General features: G+C 38.4%; 1 protein-coding gene across 1 annotated transcript in view; it reads left to right on the top strand.

The window, feature by feature from the left end:
• SLMAP (sarcolemma associated protein) overlaps positions 1–15,572 on the top strand; it is a 74,937-nt gene extending 59,365 nt beyond the window's left edge. The window contains exons 17-23 of the mRNA XM_057373419.1: positions 2,881–3,003; positions 3,559–3,633; positions 7,449–7,769; positions 8,604–8,721; positions 9,024–9,195; positions 10,620–10,754; positions 15,283–15,572. Coding sequence (XP_057229402.1) covers positions 2,881–3,003; positions 3,559–3,633; positions 7,449–7,769; positions 8,604–8,721; positions 9,024–9,195; positions 10,620–10,754; positions 15,283–15,372 — 1,034 coding nt within the window. The 3' untranslated portion in view covers positions 15,373–15,572. The remainder of the gene's footprint in view (positions 1–2,880; positions 3,004–3,558; positions 3,634–7,448; positions 7,770–8,603; positions 8,722–9,023; positions 9,196–10,619; positions 10,755–15,282) is intronic.
• Positions 15,573–27,128: the final 11,556 nt, after the last annotated feature.

The following is a 27,128-nucleotide window of genomic DNA, read 5'->3' on the forward strand; positions in this document are numbered from 1 at the left end:
CCAATGTCCCTGTGTTTTCATAATACCTACAAGACTGATCCATGGAATCTTAGTAGAAAGTATTTTTCAGCTGAGGGTTTGCTGAATAGTAATTTACATAAGAMATTTTGAAAATCAGCAGTGTTCTGTTGGTTCAGAAAGTTTGTGAACCACTGTTTTATGTCAGAATAGCCAGATACTTTATTTTAAATGTATGATGCAGTTTCTTTCATATGGATCTTACAAAGCTAAAARAAACCCTCAGGGTTTTAATTGTTTTGTCTGACTTCACCAGAGTACCCTGAAAATTGTCCTCTGAATAACCTGAGAAATCCTGCAAAGTTCTGAAAACGAACTTTTAGAAGTGAGACTTGAAGAAATACCAGGCTGCTCATAAAGTTGCTTCCACAGGCCAGGCACATGCAGATAAGGGATTGGTTAAGACTACAACCTATGTGTGGTTCTGAGTTCTCTGTTACCAATTTTTTTTCTAAACTAAAATCATTAAAAAGAAGGTTTTTAAACCATTTTAAAATTGCCATTAGAGTCAGTGTTAAGGGAAGCCTCACTGTACTTGTGTGGRAAACAAAGTGCTATTAATTGAGAACAAACCGATCGCAGATTTAAATTTTCCATGAGTTAGAAAAAATGAATGAGGGTTTTCAAACTGCTGTATTTGACCTTTTCTTTTTATTTAATWTTTTCTGGCACCTTATTGTAATTAATGATAACTCCTTAGCCTTCTCTGAGAGCAGTTAGTCATCATGTGAATTTGCTTCTTAATGGAACTGATTCTGAATTTTATTATTTATGAATAAGGCAATCCTACTYACTGAAGAATTCTTTTTCCAAGCTAGAAATAGCACAAAAATTGCTTTGAACTAAAAGACATTATAGAAATTTTCAGTTTGGGTAAGACTAAAAAGCTAATTTTTTTTTGCACTGATGTTTTTTGGCTTTTGATTTAGAAGCATGTTGGGCACATGGAAATTCCCCTTTTGTGTTGCAGTAGGAAAGAGTTTTTACCTTGAAAGTGCCTTTGCTAAACAGATTATGTTATCCCTTAAATTGAGCCTCCCATCTCCTTTGAAGCAGTACTGTCTTTTATGATGTGTGCTTTCATTGACTAGAAAACACCAGAAAGTTCATTTAGGGTGTCTGTTGTTGGATTTGGGACACTGTTTCTTTATCAGGCCCGTTTTGAGCATAATTTGTCAACTTCCTCATCCATTTCTTCTGAAAAGTCTCATTAAGGAGGGTTGAAAGTCTAATTGCCCCAAATCTTTATCCATGAGAAGCTAGGAACAAAACATGTTCAGTAAAGAGAAACTTGGATTGAGAACTAATAAACTATAAAACAAAGTATTTGGATGAAATATGTAGTCCTCTCTGTTCTTTCTGCTCTCATAATTTCATTCTGAAAAAGTCTAAAAGCACATGTGTGTCCTCATCTCTACTCAAACCCACCAATTCATTACTGTGAGAGCAGGAAAAATGGCCCCTGAGAAAGATGCAGTATGAATACTTTAGCATGACTTGCTAAACMATTTTCTTCATTAAGAGAATAAGAAAAAAACCTGTATTTACTTTATTGGTAACATATAAATGTWACAGCTAAATGTGAATGTCAAAAGKCTAATGATGAACTAAATTATASCTTCTTTTTATTTTTTCCTTTATACTGAGAGGTCCAGGCAACCAAAGTAATGTTTTTTTCTGAGCCTTTATCTTAAATCCATATGGCCTATAGTTGCAGATATTTATTGACCAGGTAGCTGTGTAACATGGCCCTTTYCTGTTGTCCCTCTCCCATGATACACAGCTGGAATTCTTTCACCAATTTCCTTTCTTTACTCTCTCACCAAACAAGCTTTATATTAAGTTTTAGCCTTCTACCTATACAGTTTATTAGTGCTGTTAGTACCTCTGGAAAGATCTGTTKCTGCACAGACACTACTTAAGGAAAATCTAATAAATGAGGGTTTGCTGGATGCTGTTCCTGGYTTTGCAGATGCCTTCAGGCTGAAGTGTTCCTGCATTTAGTTTCTAGCGTGTGCCATTAGAGGACCCTGCTCTTAGTTACACTTAGTCTTCCTCTTTTCAATTCCTCCAAAACTTCAGCTGTAGAAATATTTAATTTATCTGTRACTGCAGGTCATCTCTTATAAGCCCAAAAAGGCATTTAGTATGCATTTTAGCTAATACAAAACTCATGGGGAGGAACAAATGTTTTTATTTAGAGTTTAAATAATGTGCATAGACATATGATCATATTAAAGAGATATCTAATATTTTAAGATATAATTAAAAAAAGAAGTACAAAATTTATCTTTTTTATTCACTAAGGCCACTGAATGAAATAAGGAGGCTGGACTTTCCTTCTTAATTTTGTTTTAGAAAATTTCCCTAAGTTTTTCCTTTCCTTGTTGGCCCCCAGAGGGAATGGCCAAGCCGGGCAATGTGGTGGGTGGGTGGCAGTAGTGAAACATGGAATAGGAGCTCTTGCCTGAGCCTGTGCACTGAGACAGGCTTAGAGCAGCTTTCTTTAAAAAGAGACAAGTTGTAAACAGAGTCAAGGATTGTCTTAGGTTTGTTGTTCCTTGTTTTTGTCAATTCAGAAGTCCTTGCCAATTTATACAGTGTTTTTAAAAACTCTCTAATTCTTCYTTGTTATTTTTTGTTTCATACTGCATGTTATRTATAATGAATGTTTTAGAGTTTGCRTATGTTTTACTCCTTTTTAAAGTATATTAATATTTTTGCTAATATTTACCTAATCCTATTTTGAGTTTACTTTAACTAACATTGGAAATTTGGRTAAAAAGTTGCAAATCATCACACGGCAGTGCAAATTAAACTKTTGTACAAATTTATGATTTAAAGAAAATGTTCTTTTATCAGATGAATTGCAGGGTGCACAATCAGAGACTGAGGCTAAGCAAGAAATTCAGCAACTGCACAAGGAGCTGATTGAAGCCCAAGAGCTAGCTAGGACAAGTAAACAAAAATGCTTTGAACTTCAAGGTGAGACCAGATCAACTTGGTTCTGTAGGGTATTCATTAAAATTGTATTTATCAGGYAGTTCTAGATAAACCAACATGTTTTCATAGTATTGAATTCGTACTTGAACGCTGTATATTTCTTCCTTATTTCAGTCTGATAATGGATGTGATTGAATCTCTTCAGTGGTAGCTCTTCGTTAGATCATCCTATCAGCTCWATTGTTTTTGAAAGGAAATGGTATAGTCCAGTTTAATTGTTCAGTGTTCTTTAGGGGTTATATTTACAGGTTTTTTTTTTTCTTCCTCCCACACCAGTTTGCACTTAGCACACATGGAGTTTTTGGATCAGGCAACATATTAATTTCAAATTAATTGTAATACTACCACAATAACGGAATGATGTCTTAGTATTAACTTCTATTAAACTACTTACACAGCTACTACCTTTGATAACTTCTTGAAATAATATGTTTGTTTAATATTTAATTTAAGGGGAAGTTGTGACTAAAATTAATTGCACATCTGAAATAYATTTTACTAACAAAAACTTGGGCACATTTTCACTTTTATTTATAGCGCTCTTGGAAGAAGAGAGAAAAGCATATCGAGTGCAAGTTGAAGAATCTAACAAGCAAATAAATGCTCTGCAAGGTAGGAATTTTTTTCATCCCACTCTTCAGGGAAAATATACAGTTTTGACTGTTTCTGTGCCATCACAGTCACTAATAAAGGAAAATGTTTAATTGAGTGTATATTTTAAATCTAGTTTGTTTCACCGTATCTTTGAATTTTATTGTGGAATGTTTCCTTTCAACTCCTGTGGTTTTGACAGTAACTTAGAAAATGCAAAAGATGCARTCTGTAGTAGATACCTCTTGTTCATCTCTCTTTAGTCTTTCTCCATTGATCCAGGGAATCTTATGTGACTGCTTTCAGAGCACTCAGAACCTTTAAGTGTTCTTGTGCTGCTCAGTCTCTTCACTTCATTATAGGATCCTCTTAAAGAAAGTTTTCATCCAGATCCTCACACAACCTCAGAGCRTGCGGTAAAGTTTCTGCAAGAGAGACACTGTCCATGCTTTTCTGAAAATTGATATTAGCAATCATGCTCTTTTCAGCCCAAAATGATTACAGCAGGATGTAATCCCATGATTTACATAACTTCTGAATCTCATACTCTGTATCACAGTGATGTGGCATCTGTGCATGTGAGTGAGCTCGTTGATCAGTCTGTSTAGCCTGAAGCCAGTAAACATTAAATTGCACTGTGACTTCTTTAGAGCAAGCATTAGTTTGTGGAGCTACTTAGCTGCTGATTGTTATGAAACTTAGAAGCTTCATCCTGTGGGATCTTTGTCAGCTTATCATTTGGTTTGATCCCATAAATGGCTTGAAGGCAGATGAGCAGACAGGCAGGTGGATTCACAGTCTTGACTTTCTTAGGAAGTCAAAATAGCCTGAGAAAATGACTTTCTGGGCAGTAGTTTGTTGTGTAATGCAGTACTTGTCATATTCTAGTTACACTGAAAAGCTTATGTAATAGGTCTGTTTTATATGAATATCAACGAGGAATATTTACATTTTCTGCCAYTGCTTCTGTAAGAAAGAGAAGTTTACTGAATGCTCTTCAGAACAAAAGGAGCAATTTAATTTTGAGTGTTATCTTGCTAATAATGAAAATTCTCCAAGTAGTAAATGCTGTAACAAAAATTAGAAACTATTTGATAGTTATTTCTATGCAGAATTTTTTTCTTTTCCTCCTAAAAAGAGAGAATGAAAATAGAAGCTTGACAAAGCCAAACATAAATTCAAGATGCCCCTTCTTAATTCGGTATTTTGTGTTTTCTGGATCCTTCTCAAGAGGGGTTTGCTTATGTTTCCTCCTCTCTCTGTTGTAGTTCAAAATGTTCTGATGTTCATTGTGTCCTTTGCTGCTTCCCAAACTTTTAGGGTGTGACACATCTCACAGTTTGGGAGAAGTTGTCAGGATTCTCCCTTGGCAGCCCCTGTGAACTGCAGGGGAAAAAAAAAAACAATTGGCAACCTGATGCAGTAATATTTCTAGAAGTATTTTCATTAAATCAATGTCTTAGGCCAGTGTTGTTGACTTTGTGATAGAGAAGAAAAAGTRCCAGAGAAACAACTGAGGTCGTGTCTCTACGTGTCAGAGTCATTAGATGTACAGATAGGTAGAGAAGGAAATTCAAGTAACTTACTGCTCCTCACTTAAAAAAAAAATAAAGGAGTGAAGCATTCAGTTTAGATGAGGTAATGGCTTACATAAACGAGAGATGTAATGGAAGTTTTCTTTCTAATTGTCCTCTCAAATTATATCCAACGCTTCAGAAACCGTTCCCCTATTCTTAGWAGTAATTTTCCTGTTTAAGTTATTTCTACAACTCCACCAAACTTAGAACTTGTGTGTGTCTTTGGATTTTCAGTCTGAGACTGAAACTTTGTGCCTGAACATCTCAAGGGAGAGTTGTTCATCACCAACATGCACAGAATAAAAAAAAAAAATTTATTTGAAATTCTGCCAATACCAAGAAACAGGAGTTTAGCTTGGCTTATAAAGAAAATATGATCAGGAAGATATGGTTTGCATTCCTTTGCTCAGGCACCTGCTGTATTAGCAAGTTGTAGTCCTTTGTGTTTTAAAACATACTATTTTGGTTGGTTCAAGAATTCTAATGGAAGAATACATGGAAAGGCAATTGTTAATACATCATTTATTGTCTTACTGTCAGGTTGTTCTCATCCACTACTTTATTTGCTATTCTGTTAGTATAAGCCTGTAGAAACTATTTTCAAACAGACAAGGTGGTAGTAAGCCTCATTTTGCTCATATATATTTCAAAATCCATTGTGCTGCAAACATCTTTGTTATGGAACAGATAGACTTTGATCTTATGCAGAATTGCTTGAAATTAATTCACTGTGTACTATTGTCTATAATAGTCCTCAGGTACTACAGTATATAATAACTACCATATTTTTTCCCATTATGTCTTTTTCCTTCAAAGTGGGAAATTGGCTAATTCTTAGGTTCTTTAGTGTATCTAATGAGATTAAAATCTTGCTGTTTAGAGGAGGGCACAAAAAAGGTGAATTTTTCTTCTTTGCACATCAGTTAAGTTATGTCAGCAAAGTTTCTAGTTTGTGCCATTATAGGCATTCTTTCTCTATTGCTGTATATGTAGCTACTGAAAAACATACAAGTATAATTGTCATGAAGGTGCARGTCTCTTGAGTAGCTTTGATGGTCTATCAGTTTACAGCAAGGCTCACTCACATTCTTCCTGTCATGTTCTATAATGGATTGAGAGGACAAAAATAAATACAAGTAATCTAGGAAGGTTACTCAGCCTTGGTTATCCACCCCATGCTTTTCACTGTCCTTGTTTTGCCCTTTGGTTCTGAAACAGACAACTTTGAATGTGTAATTCTGACACTCTACAGTATTTTACATTAGGTTTTCAAGTARTCTTAAGAATTTTACCTTTTTTTTCAGAGTAGTTCTTCATTAATTTAATAATTGCTTTTTTCCGTGTTGAAATCAGTGAAATATGTGTTTATTGAAAAGTGAAACAAAGCCACAGTAAATCAAACACTTGCTCACATCAGTCAGGGTTGTAAGTGTAGTTTTGWTGTTTTTTCATACTTCCCTTTCCTCTCTATTGTACTTTTTTTTCCAACTGCTCACACTGGATTCTATTCACATGTGTGTTTGGGAAAAATTGTGCTCAGAGATGTCTTTAGTAATGAAAGGGTTTTAGGTGGGAATAATTTTTAAGGTTTGCTTCATGCAAAAATGTGAAGTAGCCTCGTGTGTGTGTGACTGCTGCTCATTTACAGTAAGCTGTAAAGGACCTTCTTCTAGCTCAGTATATTTGGTGCAGCTGTCCCTTTCAATTTAAAATTAATCTTTTGCTTTAAAAAATGCTTTTTGCAAAGAGATAATGTTTATTTCCTCTACTGCATGTTGASAATGGAGTAGAAATTACTCTGTGCCTCAAATATTTATAGACATCACAAGTTAACTGCTGACCAGGCAAACAATTCCAATGTAGTTTTGCAAGTCATGGAAGCTTTCTTACTTTTCCTCTTGTCCCTGAAAGTCCCAATATCCTTGTCCCATAATACTTGTTTTGTTYGTGGTGATGTTGGATCTAAATCTTGGTTTCAGATTTTGGAAAGTTGCTTTGGTCACACACACAACTCAGCTTTGTCTAAGAAAGCTTTGTCCAGACATAATTTTTGTTTCTTTTTGCTCTCTGTATTGCATGGCCCACATACTTGGCTTTTTAAGGGTATAATATTTGACAAGATTAATTTATTTTTTCAGTTGCATTAGGTTTYTTTAGTACTGTTAAAGATCAACATGTTGAGAAAGGGAGGTAGGGTTTTTATGATTTTTTTTTTCAATGCAGTTTGAAAAAATATAAACATGAATGTCTGCTTTCCAGCTCAGTTGCGAAGGTTGCAAGAAGAAATTGAGAATCTTCGCAAGGAAAAGGAGAATGAAATTTCAACCACTCGAAATGAACTAGTCAGTGCTCAAAATGAGATTCTGTCACTTCAAAARGTAGCAGAAAAGGCAGCATCAGAACGAGACACTGATATTTCTTCATTGCAAGCTGAGCTGCAGACAGTGCGAGCAGAGCTTGAACGGTGGAGGAAAGATGCCTCGGATTATGAAAAAGAAATTGTCAATCTGCAAGCCAGTTTTCAGCTCAAATGCCAGCAGTGTGAGGAGCAGCAGAAGGAAGAGGCCTCTCGCCTAAAAGGTATTTGAAAGGATGTTGCAGAGCATGGCTACCAGAGCATCCTGCTCAAGGTGGTGAATGCCAGTTACTCAAATCACTGTTTTGTTTGTCCCTCTGTCATCATTTATCTATTTTSTGTGYATATACACACACATGTATGTATTTATATGTGTGTATGTATTTATATATGCATATCAAGGCTTGTAGTGATAGGAAAGATGTTTTGCATCCTTCATTAAATATAATTATCAATTATGCGTAAATTAATTTATGTACTCTTTGATATCAGGAGTAGACCAAGTATAATTCCACTTAAAAAAGATGGAAAACATTTACAGTTTGAGGGATTCATACTGCCAAAGATTTCCAAGAGGACTTGTRCAACTTCTCTATAGTTTAAGCCCATAAAGGGGGAGCTCCTGACTTTTTAATTCTACCAAAAGCWTCACCAGAGCTTTTTACTTTAAATATTCTTTTCCTTGTAACAGAGGCATGGTATCTAGTGATTCTCTTGCTATTTTCAAGCCTGGGAAACAATTTTCTTCAGATATGCTTTTCTGCCACTCGTTCTAAAATACTAGAGTAAACCATAGAAAGACTTTTCTACTTCTTTTTTTTTTACCTTAGAAAAAGTTTTAATGAAAAAAGTAACTTGCCTGGGTCACAAAACTCATAACAGTAGAAGATACTGTAATATTTTACAAGTGCTCATGAAAGAATGCATGTGACATGATTACAAACAAGTATATTTGATATTTAAGGCTGATACCAGCTTTTCTTCCATTTATTAGCTGGTATTACTTGAAGTAGTCATGAAATAATTTTACCTAATTGAATTAAATTTATTTATTCCAGGTGAACTTGAAAAGTTGAAGGCAGAGTGGATTGCTCTGGAAGCTGAATGTGTCAAACTGAGGAAGGAAAACACTTCGCTTACATCTGAACTTCAGCGACAAGAGAAGGAGCTTTCYAGGTAAGGGCACAATGGTTTATCTAGGAGATACCACAGCAGCTGAAGGGTTTTGCTGGTGGTGGTTTTTGCTCCCAAAAGAAGTACTGAATGTTAATTATACACACTAAGCTGTGGACATATATTTAAAAGTAAGACCATGGCCAGCCTTTTGTGTCAGCATTCTGTATAGGGAGACTAATAATGTGATTGCTCTAAGCTGATATTTACATAATAAAACCAATGTGTTAAGCTTTCAAGGATGGAAAGTGCCTGTTTGTTTATATTTAAAATGCATAAGGAATCAATTGGGTTTTGTTTTTCAGCTCRCAGAAGCAGAGTTTAGCACTAACCAGCGATATAAGTGTTCTTGAAATGTCTCGAAARGAACTTGAAAATCAGATGGGATCTTTGAAAGAAAAACATCAGCGGGATGCAGCCAGTCTGAAAACTCAACTCAGTGAAGCTGAGAGTCAAGCAAAAGATGTTCAGAAGGAGGTAACATGAAATATTTCCATTCTGCAAGAATGTAATGCCCAATGAYTGACCTTTTTAAGCCAAAAGAAAAGGGAAAGTTTTCTAGTAATGAATTCCTTTCATATGTTTATTGGAAGCCGCTTAAATGGTAGCTAAGAAAATATAAAATGGAAATCAAACCTGAAAAGGAAGCTTTCAGGTTCCCATTTTCTTTGGGAACTTCCTAACCCTTACTTTCATGCACTACTGTAGTGAATTTATTTTTAAGCTGTTCAGACAGGTAAATCCTTATTCAGAATCTTCATGAACGTCATGGTCCAAAGTTTGTTTAGCTGTTATGAGTCAAAGTTAATTCCTTTTACAGCCTGATCTTCCTARTTAGATTTGAACTCTTTTATTTGACAATGGGACTACACATTCCTTACAAAGAACTCCTTTTATCTTAGTGGATTGGTGTGTGCATAAGGAAGAGCCAGCATTCTGAGCAYGTATTTAATCTGCCTGGCCTCTAAAGATTATGTCTGGAAAAAGACCATAGTCTCCAACACTTACTTGCTTCCTCTTATGAGCATTTTGAGTGTTTCCCCAGTCACTGCTCTTAGTTTCTTTAGCAGTTCTTTTGTTTGCTTTGTGGTTAATTCATCCATGTCACATTCCTTACAATTCTCAGAATGTGCAAATCCCAGTTATCTGCATCTCTGTTTTGTAATCACTTCAGTATTTGTAAGGGTGCCTCATCTTCTAAATGTGTGGTGAATGCCAGTACTGAAAATCATTGGTTCTGTCCTTACTAAGCCCAGTCAGGAGGACTGCTAGAAAGCTTGTGATCTGTAGAAAAGAYGGAATGTGGGTACAAAAAAGAAAAAGCTATCCATTCTGTAGGAACATGTCACATTCACCCAGTACTGTCCGTGCTTGACCCACGTGAGGATTATGGCCTCACAGCAACAAGGCATAATATTTTTTTAATGCCTGCCTTGCTCTTATGTTTGAATTTGCTGTGTAGGAAGAGGGTTTGATTTAATTCATACAGAGGATTGATTTTTGCACTTATTAGGTTGTGGGTATTTAAGCTGCAGCCTAGCTGTAAGGCCCCTATTTAAATGTGAAGGACTCCTTATTTCCCCATTTCTTGTTTCCTCTTTGTAGTTTTTACAGTTCTTTCCAATATAATAATGAATAATTGCTATGAGAGATTAATTAAGGCTCTGCGTTTCCTTTGTATTTCCTTGGGTTTGGTAATCCTAGCCCTGCCAAGCTGGGCAAAAAATCTTAATTTAGAAAAAAAAGAAATCTAAATTCTACCTTGGTTTTGTGAAAAGGAAGAGCACTGATCCAAGGCGAGTTAGTCTAGTAGATGACAGAAAAGGAAGCTGTGTGCTAGCCAGATGTCAGCATGTGTTGGGTGTCCAGGGGTCCACAGATTGTTCTCTCTTTGTCTTTAGTATGAAAGAACACAGACTGTGCTCTCGGAGCTGAAGGCAAAGTACGAGRTGGCTGAGCAGCAAAACCAGTCACTCACGGAAGAGCTCAAACAATGTAAAGAAAATCTGAAGCTGCTACAAGAAAAAGGAAACAACGTAAGTCTGTACCAAGTGTGTGGGGAAGTCAGATTATGACACTGGCAATTCTGTTGATTGAAGGGTTATGGAAGAGTCCAGTAGAAAAACATGGACTTTTTAAAGAAGGCTGTACCATATTACCCAAAATTCCATTCTGGTCCTGCCTGTGCAGATTTGCAGATCATTATGCTGTTACAATTATGCATGAAAGTTAAATTTATAGTTGCTTGACAGTTTTAAGTATGTCCTTAGATATCTGCTCTCTTGAAAACGTGTGGCTTRAATACTAGTCAATCAGAACTAAGTAAAACTTTTTGATTTCGGAAAAGGATACAGGGGAAAAAGCTGAGAAACCTGTATCCGAATGAATTAAGCAAGCTTTTTCAAGCTGCTCCTATTTTATTAGTATTTATTACAAAGGCTGTTCCCTCCTTAGTCTTGCTCTTGCTTCTTAACTGTGGTTATCTCTGATGGGCTCATTCTTTAAACAGTACAGTTGAACTGTCCTTTCTATTCACTAATGAAAATAACTGTTTTCTGTTGCAATTTATTTGAGARGTTGTATCATTGGGACTGAGTTCCCAGCTAGAGACAATTTTTTATTTTACTGAGATTCTGAAATCCTCCAAATATTATGGGTGTGGCAGATACATAAGRTGGTCATAGCCTTATTTTAACTCCCTTACTGCCCTGGGAGGGCTGATTTTGTCTTCCTGTACTGCCTCTGTGGTCAATGCAGGGTGAACAGCTCCTGTAATGCACTGTTCAAAATAGGAGGATGATGAATGCTCTTGTAACAGACTTTAGCAAGCTATTTCTATGACTACAAYGAAAATTTTACAGGTCCCATCCTCTAAAATCAGCTGGCTGCTGGATGCCCAAAATTTGTATGAATATCCTTCCCATARTCAATTCTTGAATATAAACCTCCAACATAAGAGTTGTCAAAGATGTAAAGAATTCAAAGTCCTTCTCACTTTTTCAGCCATATTTTCAGGAATGACTTCATAATTCCCTTGGAACCTGATTCTTCTTAGARTTTTTTCACAGTGCTCAGATAATTCTGCATTATTTGAGTTACTTAAAACAGAAGTCAAAACCCTCACCCCATTTTAAAATCACACTGAATAGGTAATTGTGAATGTGAGTTTTTCTGCTCTGTTAAAAACATTAACCTGAGAATCAAAGTGATCAGTGGAAAAAGGGGGATAGCAGAGTTGAAATACTGTGAAAGAAATTGGAGCACCTGATGAAAGTGAAAAATCTAAAAGGAAATTTTAGGAAGTAGAGGTGAGTATCTAAATAAAAGCAGGAACCACAGAAGTTGCCAAAATGTTGCAAAAGAGGAGTTAATTGTGACAGTTGAAACCTAGAGGTCAGGGTGTGATGAAGAGCATCCTCCATATAAGGGCAAATTCACTGCTCACAAACATTACTCACAGTCAGTAATGTAAAACATATCCATCTTGGGGATTGTTTCAAACATCATGGATACTGGGCTGAGTTCCAAGGTCAAATTTTTCAAGTACCATTGCCCCCTTATGCTGGAATCATTATCTTCTACTTCATTTCCRAGGACAGAAAGTCACTTCCCACTGAGGGATTTGTTCCCTTTTGCAGCCTATCTGTGTCTGAGTTTGCTTATCTTCACATTCTAATAAAAGTTTGTTGAAGCACCTAGTTAAATGCTCCTTGACAGCAGGGAGATATACTCATTATGTATTGATAAGTTTGTGAGGGGAAATTCTGATCATTTGGAGGTGATCTCATTGAATGTGATTGATATTTACCATCAGTTTCATTTGCCAAGATGCCACAGCCATCAATGTGTATAACTTGAAAAAAAAGCTATAGAATTGTTCAGTGAACCCACAAATGTTAGAAAAGACAATGCTTCTGTACTCCATTTGGGATATCATTTAAATATTAAGTTTTGATATTTAAGTTTTTCTTTTTAAACGGTTGCAGTGTGGTGGTTTTGAAATGCTTAGCAGTGTGGTGCACTACTTGTGCTTGCATGCTTGTAGTCACTGGTTACTTCCTGATGCGCTTTAAATGACAGATTTAATTATATGAATGGTTTGAGAACATCACTACTCTGGTTGATTTAAACTTCTGGCACTTTTTTGAACACTGCTGTGATCATTTCTGCCAACATGCTTTCTGTGGGAAGGTGGCACTGTGATTCGTGGCACCCATGACACAAAAATAATCTTGCATGKAAAAGACTTCGATAGTTACACATAACTTTTCTGTTAAGCATTTGCCTTGATTGAAAAAAAAAATTCTTGAACAAGACCAGAATACCTTCATTCCTGTGTTTTAAACCATATTGGAAGTTCTATGAATAAGTGATTCCTACAAATTCATAGCAGGATGAGATTTTACATACTAATCACAATGTTTTAGAAAAAATAAGCATGAATTTATCATTTGTTTATTTATTTGACTGAACAAAATSAAGGTAGCTTCAGCACAGTTTTTAAAATATTTGGCATGGTTTGACCTTCACCTCTGTGTGTCTTYGTGTGTGCACAGATTATAGAGTAGGATACAGAGAAAGCAGATGTCTTCCAAGGACAGCTTAAAAAGRATTTAGGTCCATTTTTGCTTTTAATTTATCATGCCACAGATACAGGCTGTTCATCCAGAATGTGCAGTACTTTACATGAATTGAACAAAGCTGAGAAAACTTGTGAATGGTTCTGAGGAGGCCAATAAGCTRGATGAACCCTGCAGTCTGGCCAGCTGCTGGTTTGGCCCAGTTGCAGCATTTGATCAATTTTCAGAATTTTATTTGGTCACAAGGCTGCTGACCTGGCAGAGATGCTGAGCTTTGTAGTATCTCTGATGGAAATATGCTTCTCTGCTTTTTAGTAACTGTGGATTGTACAGTCATGTTACAATCTCACGGAAATGTCTGAACTACTGGGTTTGCCTGTGGACATAACTGTAATTGATTCACTAATGGAGGAAAAAGATTGTTTTTCCAGAGGCTGGTGATGGAAAGTGGAAAAGGCTAACTAGCAAGGAATGAAGAAAAAGCTGAAAAATCCAATATTTGGTTTGAGTCTCTCTTTCAAGAAATCCAATGAGGATTTCCTCTCACTCAGAAAAACTAAAACCAACTATAAATAAGATACAGGCAAATCAGTTTAAGATTTATATTGTTTTCAAGTGCTAAATTCCAAGTTGTGACAACAGGTTTCTTGGAACATTTTCTGCTTACTTCCCTATATTTTCAAACATCCCTGTTAATTTGAGTAGAATGGTGTACTAACTTTGTATACCAGATTAGATAATGCTGTAATGTGTTAGATGTCTTTAATACATTTCAATTAAAACAAAACTTACTGACTTATTTTCCCCTTTCTAAATCATCTTTACCTGATTGATTTATAGCACAAAGTGATTTTTAATATCCCTTCCCTTCTTTAGCCTTCCATATTACAACCCGTCCCAGCCGTATTCATCGGCCTAATCCTGGCTTTCCTGTATTGGTGTTACGGCCCATTGTGGTAGCGAAAGGTACAAGCACTACTGTTCAGTCAATGTATGTTTGTCCCTCTCACCTGTTTGTGCCATTTCTGTATCAAATAGTGCATGGTGAAATGCTCACAGGTGTTTCTTTACCTGAAGCAAACCCTTCATTTRAGCCATTCTGTTGACACTGATGAGCTGAGCAATCCACTAATCATTTAACATCTCTGTGATTTCTTTAATTCTAACAATTAATTTTGTTCTAACTGGTGCTTGAACGTGCCTCTTCTAACTGGGTCTCAGTTTGTCTTTAGAAAATGGGCTGCCTTTTGCACAATGCTGTGATGCTAGGGCTTGTAAGAAAACTTAATTGCTTAATTAATTATGAAAAATGAAGAGTTTGCCTCTAATAATAAAATACAACAAGCTTTGGTTCCTATCTATGGACTAAGAAATTCCTCTCTGGCTCTAAACACTTTAATTTTTCTCACTATTGTTGATGGAAAGATGGGAAAAAAAAAGAAATAGGTGGTTGGTTTGTATTCTGAACTCTCAGCTTGCATTTTCTCTTATGTCTCTCAGTGTGTCCTCCTCTTAAAATGCCATTGTTGTCATGCAATGTTGTGACAGTCTGTTAAAAATRATATTGCAAGGATCTGCTACAAACTAACGTCACAGATCTGGATTTAAACAATCCAAAGTTAAAGATGTCCATAAACCTGTGTCTAGCCTTGACTTGGCACAAGTGATGTTTTAAACATCTCAAGCCCTCGCATGCTCAGTGGCAGATTTCTCTGAGGTGTGTACAGTAACAGACCTGGRAACACGGAGCTGCCAAAAGTCTTCCAGATGATCCTCAGTCATGAAGAGGTGTGGAGTTCCCTGTGCTAGAGAAACCTGGTTTGCTGTGGTGCTCCAAGTCAGGACTAGCCTGCAGCAGGGCTCGTGGGTAACATTGTAGTGATGCCTATCAACAGGTACTCAGGACTTGCAGGAACCACGAGGTAAACTGATTAGTATGAATTAGAACAGATATGATATTGATTTCTTTTTTCTCTCCACACAGAGACAATGGCCTTGGATGCCTGTGATGGCAGCTTTGGTTGCTGTAACAGCCGTGGTGCTGTACCCAGGCCTAACCAGAGCTTCTCCATGAGAACTGTTGTTGAATCCATACACCGTCCTCCCTTTAGAAGCTGGCAACATTCATATACTGAGGGAAAACAGATTAATTCTCTTCCTTTTTACCTCTTAATACAGCACAGCTCTGCGTGAGAACAGCAGTAGGGTCATTTGCTTTAAATTGTATAAAATGTATCTGTCTATAAAGAGGGAATAAAATTGTGATTCATCATACTGTGAGCAATATTTTTGCTTACAACTTCATGCAAGTTTTAAATTAGTATGCTGGGATTCTGAATATTATAATKGTGGCCTAAAGTAGGCTTCTTGGTACCAAATTATTTATAATGGCTAGGGTTGCGGACACTGGCTTTAGAATCTGTTTGCTAGATTTAAGGGGAAAATACTGATTTGGACATCCAAGCCAAGTAACCCYGCAGATACTTGGGAAACAGGTGCAGTGTGCTCAGTGCCTTTCAGTATGATCTATTTTTTTTTGAACTAGTGTATCATTTTACTTGCTGTTAGTCACTGAGCTGTTGGGAACAAGACTTAAGAAAACTTCTCTTACCACGCCTTTCAAAGGAAGCATATATTTCTTTCATAAGGATTGCTTTATTAATGGGTTTTGGGAATAAACACAATTCATGTCCAGCCTTAAAGAGATAGAGATACTGATGGTGAAGACCAGCCTAAAGTATTTAGTGTGTGCGTGTGCGAGTGTAAGCATGTGTGTGTTCTTGAGTGAACTAAGGTGTTTCTGGGAGCAAGTACTTGGTCATTTGATGGACATAGTGCAGTAATTCAACTTACGTTAACTTTAGTTTGAATGTAATTTATTAAATTTCATATATTTAAAGAGATACRTTCTTTAAAAGTATGAATACTTTCACATATCACATGTATCAGTTTATTTTTTCAGTCATTTGATACTTTCWGACTTGAGCTGGAGAAGCTCTTTAGAAAAAGCTTTTGTGGACGTAACTTTATTAAGAGAACTGCTACAGTACGTCTGTGATCAGCTGAGAAAATCTAGATGCATAAAATACTACGAAATTGGAATCATACACCTGATGAAGTGTTGTCAGGTGAAGATGATTTTAATTTGGTAGTGAAATTTTGTGGATCCTTATCACATGGCTGTAAGTATGATGCAGTGGTCCCCATTACAAAGTTTATTTTCCTTATCTAAGTACTATAACTATTGCTATTTGCTGACTTTTGGTGGGAAGCACTGTAGTTAGTGCTGAATTAAATGTAGACAGTAGTTGTCTTGTTCAGCTCAACAGTTCTGTCAAAGTTTATTAAAGACTTAAATAATAGGCTAAAGAATGGTAAAGTAAAATGGCTCTGCTAAAGGAAACTTCAAAATAGGGAGGTAATCTCAACAATTCAATTGGCTTTAAAGAATGTTGTGGCAATCGACAGATAGTTTAAATATTTAAATAGAAATTTAGCATATAATTTACTTTGTGAGGTTTTAAGGGTCATTGTCCTTTAATTAAAGGTTCTATCTTAAGTTACATGGGATTTGYTAATGGGAGGATTATTAGTTGGAGAAAATAGTCCACAAGTGACTTKTAGAAAATAACTATTGTCATTTAGTTCATTCATTTCATCCTTTTCAGTTGCAGGAAGCCACCCAACCACAGAACACTCGTATGCCAGTGGTACTTAGTACCTCTTGTATATAGGTTATTGCAAATATTGTTCTGAAATGCTTAACTTCAGAATTACATTTTTTAAAGTAAATAATTGTTTTAAATCTATTTTGTAAAGATATAAAAATACAATAGAATTTCTGGAGTACAGATTAAACTATTTGCACTAACACACGTGATGTGCATGATTTAATAAAATAACTTTACTCTCCCTATGCATGTTTGAGTTGAAAGTCATTTAAAAAAAAAGAGATTCATGCTAAGTTTCTTTTGCACTAGATATTTACACAGTTACTAGGCACAATGTCTGCAGCATGTCCAGTAAGAGCGAAAGACTTTTTTTTTTTACCTTTTATTTCACATTTTCACTTGTTTAAGTTTTGGTCTAGCTGATCCCTCTGTCTGTGGTTTTCAGAAAKAAATGAGGAGGAGGAGAGAGCCATGGAAAGCTTGGGTGCATTTTGCCATGGAGGAGGAGAAAGGTGTTCCAGGCTGCAGGGTGGATGTGCCCGTGGCAGGGGTGGTGAGATGGGGGAGCGGTGGCTGCAGGACCTGGGCAATAGAGGAAAGGGAGCCTGATGCTGCCTCCTCACCTCTCTAGTGTCTCAAACTCCCTATTTGCCCCTCTTCCAGCTGCTGTTTCTGTTGCACTGGACTTTCTTCCCTCCTCCCTGCTGGTAGCATGTCGGGGTGGCTTGAGGAGGTGGAGCCGGGGGAAGGTGCCAGGTTCCCTGCACTGCAGCAGTGCTGCCTGGGGCTTCATTTTGGCCTTGTATTAAAGACAAATGTTGCGTTTTCAGAAGTCTTTAGAGCATCAGAGAGCTGCAGTTTGAGGCCCAACATGGTTGTATTGAAGCAGAAATATTTCTAATTTCATTATGTGCATGTGTGCGTATTTGTATTATATACACAGGTTCWTAGTACACATTGCATGAGGGTTTGTGCTTACAACTATACCTGTAGTTCCCTAATACAGTGCCTTTTCCAGGAGTTCTTGACATTTGCATGTTCCAAATGATGAGGAATGACCTAAAATGCACAGTTCACTCTTTCCTTGTGAGAATCCCTGGAGAAGGTTTGGTAACTGGGAAGCTGCTGTTCTTCAGTGCTTTGATACTAAAACAGCAAGTGGAGTTATTTTGCAAGGACTCCTTGCACAAATCTTTCTGATTTTTTATTGCTCTTTTTTTAAAGGTAAATGTGTGTGCTCTTTTACATTCATATTTAGGTTCTTTCTTTTGTGAGGCTTGATTAGCTGAGCCTTGGAGTTACTGTAATGAGCAACTTTTCACACATGTGAGATGCTCCACTTGTAAAACAAGTGCTCTGAGCTTGCACTGAAGTTTRAGGTTTTAAAAAGGTTCCTCATAGTTAGTTAGCTAAGTTTAGCAACTACATAGCAAAGTTAGTCAGAGAGTTGTTTTATCAGTTGCTAGTTCAATTTGGAAGATTTAGTATTATAGAATATCTGAACAATTCTTCAGATTTGTCCTGGTGTCTTGACTGAGGCACCTTTTTTAAATTCTAAAAGAATTCTATCTACATCAGGACTACAATAGCAGGCCTTTTATTTAAAAATATAAATATAGTGTGATTTTCCTGTTCTTGTAGCTGAATTAAATGCRTTCTTCCAGAGTTTTAGCCTCATCCTTTTTGCAGAATGTCTGGATTTTTTGGTGCTAAATGGAGAATTGTGAGCCTACACAATATATTGCAAGAGTTCTCATAAAACAGTGAGAATAAGTATCAAATGAATGATGGCTGAAGTAAAGGTAATCAATCACCTGTGCATGTATTTTTGGGGTATATCCCTAAGTTATTTTTCTAATCAAGTCTTCTGAGGTATGTTACCAGATTTCTGTTCCAGATTTCTGTGTGTTTTCTGTAAGATTTTGAATGTCTCCTGCCTTAATCCATAGGGTTCTGCCACTTGCAAGAATCATTTCTTCAGCTTGAATCTTCTCCATGACAAATCCACTGCCGAATTCATTCCACCAGCAGCATCTGAGTGCTTTAAAACACCAGGTCACCACTATGGCTTTTGGGAAGCCACTGTCCTTTGCACTGGCTCTGCAAGTGGTGCTGGCCGGGTTTCACCAGGGGCCTTTTCTCCCCTCTGGCTSTTCATCCACTGTTAGTGTTTCATTAGCAACTGTCTCAAAATTTTGAGTCTCCATTAATAATAGCAATTGAYCATATAAAAGAATTAGAAGCCATATTCTTTCCTTCTCTTTTGCATATACCTCTGGGTCTGTTTGAAGGGTGATTGCTTCCTGCAAACAGCTGCATTGAATTCCCCAGATCCAGCTGATTTGCTCATCCCAGTTCCTCTTTGCAMCTGCTTATGAACACAAAATTCCTCTTTTTTCTCTGGTGGGGAACTGGGTTGCAGTATAGAGGGGGTTTTTTTTGCCTTTCTGGGTTTCTAGTTTGTACCAATTTGTTGAAAGTGAGCAGAGATTTGTCCACAGAGCCAGGTTACTCTGCTTGGAAGAGAGGGGCTGCACCCATTACTGCTTTAAAAGCTGGGTGCTGCCACTGTCTGACTGAAGGCTCCCAGAAGGAGAAGGTAAATCAGCAATGGAAACACAGGTTTTGGTGGGAAGGGACATTACAGGCTTAATTTGCCATTTGTAAAGGTAAGGGGAACTCATCTGATCACTAATCAGGATATCAMAGTCATAAAACTTCACTGACTGATTTCAGCAGCAGCAGCAGTGTCAAGAAGTTCAGCATCTCAAAAGATTCTTCATCAAAAAAGAATCCTTGATTTAAGAACTTCAGAGAAATGATTATCACCTCTGTAGGTAAGGTGCGTGAGCGACTACTGTCCTCTTTAAAAAAACCCAAACCAAAMCCCAACCCTGTATTTGAGTTCATTTTGCTTTGGCTTCCAAACATTGGACTCCAATACATCTCTTGGAGGATGTTCTTCTGCTGCAAATATTGTCTTGATCCAGGGATTTGATATACCATGATCATACCTTCCAATCCTAACTTTATGTGAATGGATTGAATTTCCTCATTTTTTTCCTCATCCCTCCAGTTTTCGTTGTCAGTTTTTTAAACAATTTTTAATTTTCTGAATGTTCTTTTTTGAAGAATAGATGCCAGAATAGAACACGTCCTTACAATCATTACCTTACGAACATCATATAAATAGACAATAAGCTTTATATCCTGCTCTGGTATTGCTGTTTGACTGTCTGCCAGAACTTTTTTTGTGATTCACTGACTTCTAGCTTCTGGATATTAATCTTGTGAATCAAATCAGTGTATTCCTCACATCACCCCAGTATGAGGTGCACCCTGTGCTATCTGACTTTGCAATGTTGTTTGGTAAAAACCACTCCAGGCAGCAGGCCCAGGCAGCAACCTGTTCCCATGACTGTTCAGCAAAGCTTTGAAGAGTTTTTTTTCTTTTCAGGTTTTATAGGGATGAYTACTGAAGCTTTATTCTGGACTATTGATCATACATGATGAACAGCAGTGTGACAAAAACAGATCCTGGAAGCACAACAGAGAAAATATTCATAGAATAATTGCTTCACTTAGTTTTACCAAACTGACCACTTTCTCTAACCTGCATTTTTAGTTATAGTGATAGTAGTGTAGTGATCACTTTTATTGGAAGTCTTGGTTTAATAACATAAATAAACTCACTTTAAAAAAAAACCTTTGAAAAGGGGGATTTTATTTTCTAAATGCTTTGACAGGTATGAATTATTTTCTGTTCTTGAATTTTTTGCTGACTGCTTCCCATAGATTGTTCTGTGGTTTGCTTACATCTTGGAGGGAAGCAAAGCCAGTCCTTTTCCCAGTATCATTTCCCAGACATTTCACTCTCTTCCCTCAGCCCTATCATGTTGTTTGCACATTACTGACACTTCCCTCTCTGAGGCATTTCAAATKTGAGATTGTTCACATGAATTCTCCAGTGTGCCCAGTGTGGCTCAGCATCATTCCCAGAGCTGGATGTGTCTCAGCTCCAAGGCACTGGGGGATGTGGATGTGTGTGTCCGTGCTGTTCTGGGATTGCGCTTGCATGTGGTGAAACAGAATTTGCTCACTGGTGTTTAGCAGCCCTGAGACAGAGTGGGGATGTAATTGAGATTCTTGGGTAAATGGTTCTCAGCTGTGGGAATGGACATGTTGGCAGGGAGAGGTAATTCTTTTATTACTGTCAGGTGAGATGCTGAAAATACCAATGCGTGTCATCCCCTCATTGTGTCTGATGAACAAGTTGAAAGTCTGGGTTAAACTAAAAGCAGTGTTTTATTACCTGATCGGATTAGTCAGTAACTTGAGACAAAAGGGTGAAATCATCAATTCATTCTGTTCTRYTGGAATAAAATTTAACCAAAAGCTYGCCCGTATTTATTTCAGTACCCATTGTTGGGACATGGATTGTTTTAGAAACACCGCACATACTATGAGTGGTAAAGTGCTGCCTTCAGTATGGAATGGATTTACTATTTTAATCTTATCATGCTAGATCATTTATGAAGTTTATATTCTATTTATATTTCTTGTAAGGAGTTCTTGCTCTGGAAAATAATTTTAYTGAGTATGTCATCAGTTTTGATGTGACAAAACTACTTCTTGTCTTGAATACAGTGGCTCTTACTTTAAAATGTTCCAAATATGCAATATGTCTTTTGGGATGAATAAATGGTAAAAATTATGAGAATAAATTTACATCACAACAGAAAGCTGATTTGTATTGTACATAGTCTTTCATTCAGCCTAACTCCAAATTTCGGCACTCCACAACTTCTGAACCTGCTACAATCTGCTGCGATAAAAGACAAGTTAATGAACCAATTAAAACTTACTTTAAAATTGGAATCCCATTTCCCTGTTTGCTTTGTGAAAGAGGGATTTGCAGCCACATGACTGTCCCTCCTCTGTGTGAGGTGGTAAAGCTGGGCTCCACCAGGTCTGAACCCAGAGAGAAAAGGGCTGAAACACGAGTTAGGAATGCAACCTTGGTTTGTGCAAGAATTACATGGTTTTAGTGGTGAGACATCCTCAGGGGATCAATCACGGATCATCCTTTAAGAAGACCTACAATCCTACAGTCTTTTATCTGCACTGTAAATCAGATGGAATTCTGCACTGTAAATCAGATGGAGCTCTGTTTCCGTGCTGACTCAAGAGAAGGACATTCACTGAGTCACTCACATAGTCATTCACATTTTCAGCAAGTTTGAGGAAGGAAAGTCTCCTCCCTGTTTGGAGGCTGTGTGGTTTGGATCCACCCCAGGGTGCAGTTTAAGTACACATGGTTGCACTCCAGGCAACYAGTAAGTCCTGGTGTGAGACCCAGGTAATTTGTCTCTTGTATTTCTCTTTTCAAAAAATTAAGAGTTAGCATTAAAACCTTCTTCCAGTGCAGTAGATGTTGGGGGGCTGGGGGGAAGGAYGCCTAAAAAGGTGGTAAATATTCTGCTCTTCATGGAACACTGTTGGTAGCATTTAATGTGCTGTAACTTTGTCTTGAATTCCTGTCTCCCAACACCAGCGCAGAGTGCTCTTCCTTAGACCCAGAATGAGTTTATTTCTAAATAATGCTCCAGGAAAAGGTGGTGATCAGATTTGTTCATTTTTAAAGGTTCTGTGTCAATATCCAGGCTCCTAAGATGTGATATTCAAGGCATTTGGTGTTTCTCTTGTAAGTGTAGCAGCCACAGTTTTTGTATTGCAGAACCTGACTGGAATCGAACTGTAGCTGGCCATTGTAAGAAACATTTATTGTCCTTTTTTTTCCACTTCATAATTATGGCAGTGGTACGTAAGCAAAAATGTAGCCTGCAGCAACTTCACAGTCATTTTTTAATTGCACTTCCAGCCTTGGGTTGGCCAGATGTTGGTGTGTCTGTGCTGCACGTTGCAGCAATAGTACGTCCTTCCCCTGCAGACATCTCTGAACAGTAATTCTTTAGAAGAATTTTGTCCCAGCCAATAATAAATTATTAGAAGTCTCCATTATTATTACTTTACATGATGGCCTTTGCAGCAAGCAAGGGTGTTGCACATTCATGTCCCTGTTCAGGAGGAATTTTAGTAGACAAATACCAAAAAAACTTTTGCTGTCTTATGTGGTGTGTCTCATTTAAAATGTAGAGAGAATGGTAAAAAATTATTTGCCCCAAACTGATGTTTCTTCCAGTAATTGAAAAACAAATACTGGAAAAATTCCATCAGAATGAGCACTTCTGGGATGTTTCTTTGGTGAGAACTGAATTGCTTTGTCAGATGTGTAGGATGTTGCATCTGCTTGGAATGTGMGTCTGTGAGACATCCCTGCTACTGAATGACTGCCTTAGATGGGCAGGGAAATGTATCAGGGAAACCTTTGCTGTAAAGTTTGTCAGGATRGAAGATGGGCCACAGAGATCATCCTCAGCTGAGGCACCTCCGTTCTGCTCATGTGCACATGGACTCATTAACACTGGTGTTCATTTGGTGCATTTAAYGTAAACTGTTTCCAGTTCCCATGAAATACATTTCACTGGAGATTAGTCAAACATGGTAAGTTTTYGATTGTAAAATAGAGAACAATAATYRCATATTTAGTCAWATTCTRCAGCTGTGAATGTTTTAATTTCTTGGACTCTAAGTAAGACCCCCAGTGAGATCCTGCTGGCTCAGATACTTCATCAGAAAACCACTGTATTATTCTTTAGATATGGAGYACATATTGGAGTTGTTCAGTCCTTTTGGTGTGAAAATACACTGAAAAGATAAAGTTCTTACTGTGTGATGTGAATGTTGCTTCCTGCAGYCTCTGAAGTGCAAGCTGGGGAAGCGCTGGGTTTGTCCTGATGAGTATGGCCATAGGTGTCCCTGATCCAGGTGTGAGCAGCCATCTCCACTTCAGGAGAAAGAGGATGATGACTCAGGGCAGAGTCACATCCTGTTAATGYTGCTTGGGGACAGCAGCACTTCACTCTTCCTGCTTCTCACTAATGACAGCTGAACAGCGGGGAAAAAGAAACTCCTGGAAGTGTGAGAAAGGCCAATCCTTGACTTACCCATACAGTCTGTTTTAGTGGGACGAAGCTTTGTGCTTCTCAACGCAGTTTCAATGGGATAGAGGTTTAGATAAAGGTATTTTAAGTTCTTAAAATTCCGTGTGTTAGAAGGGTGAAGTTGGATCTCTGATTTGTAGTGTGCTGTGCGTGCAGATCTCTGCTGAGKCATCTTAGTTTGAAAGAGGATGTTTAAAAACCGTCCCCAAGTATACTGGCTGGCTCGCAATAACTTTTAAACTGGTATTGAAGCTGGAGAGGATTTTTTTCTTTTGTTTCTGTGCTACATTGCTTTAGCTCAAGATTTGCAAAGTTAAGCAAGGAACTTCTACTAACAGCTTSAGATGTCAAATCACAAATTTCAAATACATTTGAAAACATGTTATGTGATGGAGAATACTTCCCCTACAGCCTTCTTGGAGAAGTCCTTGCTGGTAGTTGCTGTGTCTGTTTTTCCTCAAATATGTCAGGCTGTTTTTGCTGAAGTAAATTATTTGTCATCCTGGGTCCATGAACGCCCTCATAGCTGCGTTGTTTCTGAGCGTGTTGCCCCAGCAGCCCCGTGCTGGATCTTTGCTTGTTTTGGTTTCCTGGACAATGAGCTGGTGGCCTGGGAAGCCTGGCCYGGGCTGTGTCACCATGAGGGGTGGCAGGAGCCTGCAGGAGGAAATTCCAGGTGCTTTGAGAGGAAGGAAACAAGGGGAAAACATTGGGGAATGTTCGCACACAGTGCAAGGGAGAGGCGTGGGGTAGGGGGCACATCAGGAAGGGAAGGGTCAGATGGGTCTGGGAAGGCTGTTCCTGGGTTTTACCACAGAGGGGARAAGTACTCTTCCAGCMTTGAGAGAGCACCCCCATCCTGTGYTGGTTGTGCTGCCTGTCTCCCTGAGCCAGCATGGTGGGGGAGAGCCCCAGCTGCTGCCCTGCAGGGGGAAATGCCCGAGGTGACTGGGGAGCAGCAAGAGGGATTAAAGTTTAAAGCACTGTGCAAGAGAGGGGCCTCAGAGACAATATCTGCCTTCCTGCCCTACGCCTGAACCTCGTGGGAAGCCAGCTCCATTCTTATCCCCTTCCTGGCATTGACCCCTGGGCCCGCTGTGACCTGAGGCTTCCTCTCTGCAGGGCCAGCACCTTCCACAGCTACGTGSGAGCCAGGTCCATGGGCTTCCCTTTCCCTGAATGCAGAAAATTCCTGCTTTTTGTAAATAGGGAGGTGATCTGGACCTGTGCTTGCAGCATTAAGCAGGTGAACAATAAAATAGCTGCCAGGGRGTTTTCACTGGAGACCCTTAGAGTCTCTAAGGTTTCCAGGAAGCCAAGTCTTGGTCTGGGCAGTCACAGCTGCAGGAGGCGTGGTGGGATGGGATTTGGTGGAGATCACATTGCAGAATGCCGCTGGGTACGCTGCTGTGGGGGCACAGGGGCACAGCAGGGTGGGCACAGCCCCTGGTGAGAGCAGCTCTGCTGCCCAAGTGCCAGGATTTGTGTGGGGCACCGTGGAGGGTGCCCCTGTGCCTGGCTGCAGCAGGAGAAGGTAAGGTCTGGGGAATCTCTTTTCTGCTGTAGCAAGAATGATGTTGGTGCCAGCACTTCCCCTGCGTGGTCTGAGTCTTGCCTTGGCTAAACTGTGTATTACGAATGAGATGCCTTTGATRCATCTGTTGCCTCATTCATTGCCTCATCCACAGAGCTTGGCTTGAGCCATCCCTATGGCTGAGAGACAAAGATCCTTTTAAAATTTAAAAGAATCTTTGTTCTRGTTTTGTTTTGTCTAATTCTCACTTGTATATAATAATGTACATAATATGTATGGAAATAATTATCTTCACCTAAATGTTTTGCTCTCTATACACACGCCAGTGGAAAATGCTTCATCGATACTTCCTACGATCCCACAGTCCCAGACAATGCAGTTCACAGTACTGCTTCAATCTACATTTACTGACAAATAAAATAGTTTGTTAATTTTACCAGAAGCAGATGGCAACTTTCTAGACTCGAAGCAAAAAAAACCCATGAACCAACAAAGCCCCCAAAACAAAAGGAAAAAAATCCTTTAGACTCAGTGTGTGGCCTAAATGCAGCCGTCCCTATGGCTGTGCTGCTAATTGGGCCCTGCCTGTCACCCTCGGGCTTTGGGGCACTGCTGAGAAGGAACAGCCCCATTTACAGAGCATTGCTAGAGTTGTTACAGATGTCTCTCTGTGGAAACAAAAATTCAGTTCACACCCTCTAAGTCCAAACTAKAAGGTGAAAATAATCCCTTTCTATTCTCTCCTAAACAGAACTGCTCCTGGAAAGCAGAAACAAACCCTAGTAATTGCTCTCTGTCCCTGGAGTCCTTAACAGAGCATCTGCAGACATGACAGGAACAAGACCTGCTCCGGGATCCCTGCAGTGTTCCGCAATGGCASAGATCAGTTCATGCGTTACTGTTTCAGTGCTCTGTGTGTGCTCAGTGCTGTGGCATTGCAAAGAAGATGACTTTATTTTCCTGCTGCAAGGAGGTTGAAATCTTAACATCCTGAACATGTGGAAGGAGAGTTTTCTCTGATTGTCCAAAATCTCATAAAATGTAAGCTGGGGGGAGAGGGGAGGCCACGTGCATGCTCGGTATTCAAGAAAAAGCTATTTATGCTCAGTGTAATGGCAATATTTTTCAGTTGCAGCTCTCCTGTGTCRAAGTTTAATCTCCCTAATATGGACAGAGTGAGAGCAATGAGAGCTACATCACTTTTAACATGGCCAGTTTTCTAAGAACAAAAGAAATCTGTGTCAAGTATGTGATTTGGGTCACTTTTGCACCTTTATTTTGTCTGTGCTTCTATTTATGCCCTGGCCAGTTCTTACACTCTCCAACCTTGTAAGAAAGTAAACATGGTTACTAAACTTTAAGAGGGAAGAGACTGGTTTCCTAGATCTGATCTGAGCACCATTGCCTTTATTTATGTAAACAGTGACATCATCTTCTATTGCAGAACGGGAACCTTAAATGGGAGAGCAAATTTTAGGAAGTGTCCTTATGAGACATGTGTGATTCATCTTTAAGTGTGTATATTCTAAAAAGATGCTGTAGCCTGAGTCAGATCAGTTTT

This window comes from Malurus melanocephalus, unplaced genomic scaffold, assembly GCF_030028575.1.
Source record: "Malurus melanocephalus ecotype Western Australia unplaced genomic scaffold, MMel_1.1 scaffold_196, whole genome shotgun sequence".
In the NCBI taxonomy this organism is placed as follows: Eukaryota; Metazoa; Chordata; class Aves; order Passeriformes; family Maluridae; genus Malurus; species Malurus melanocephalus.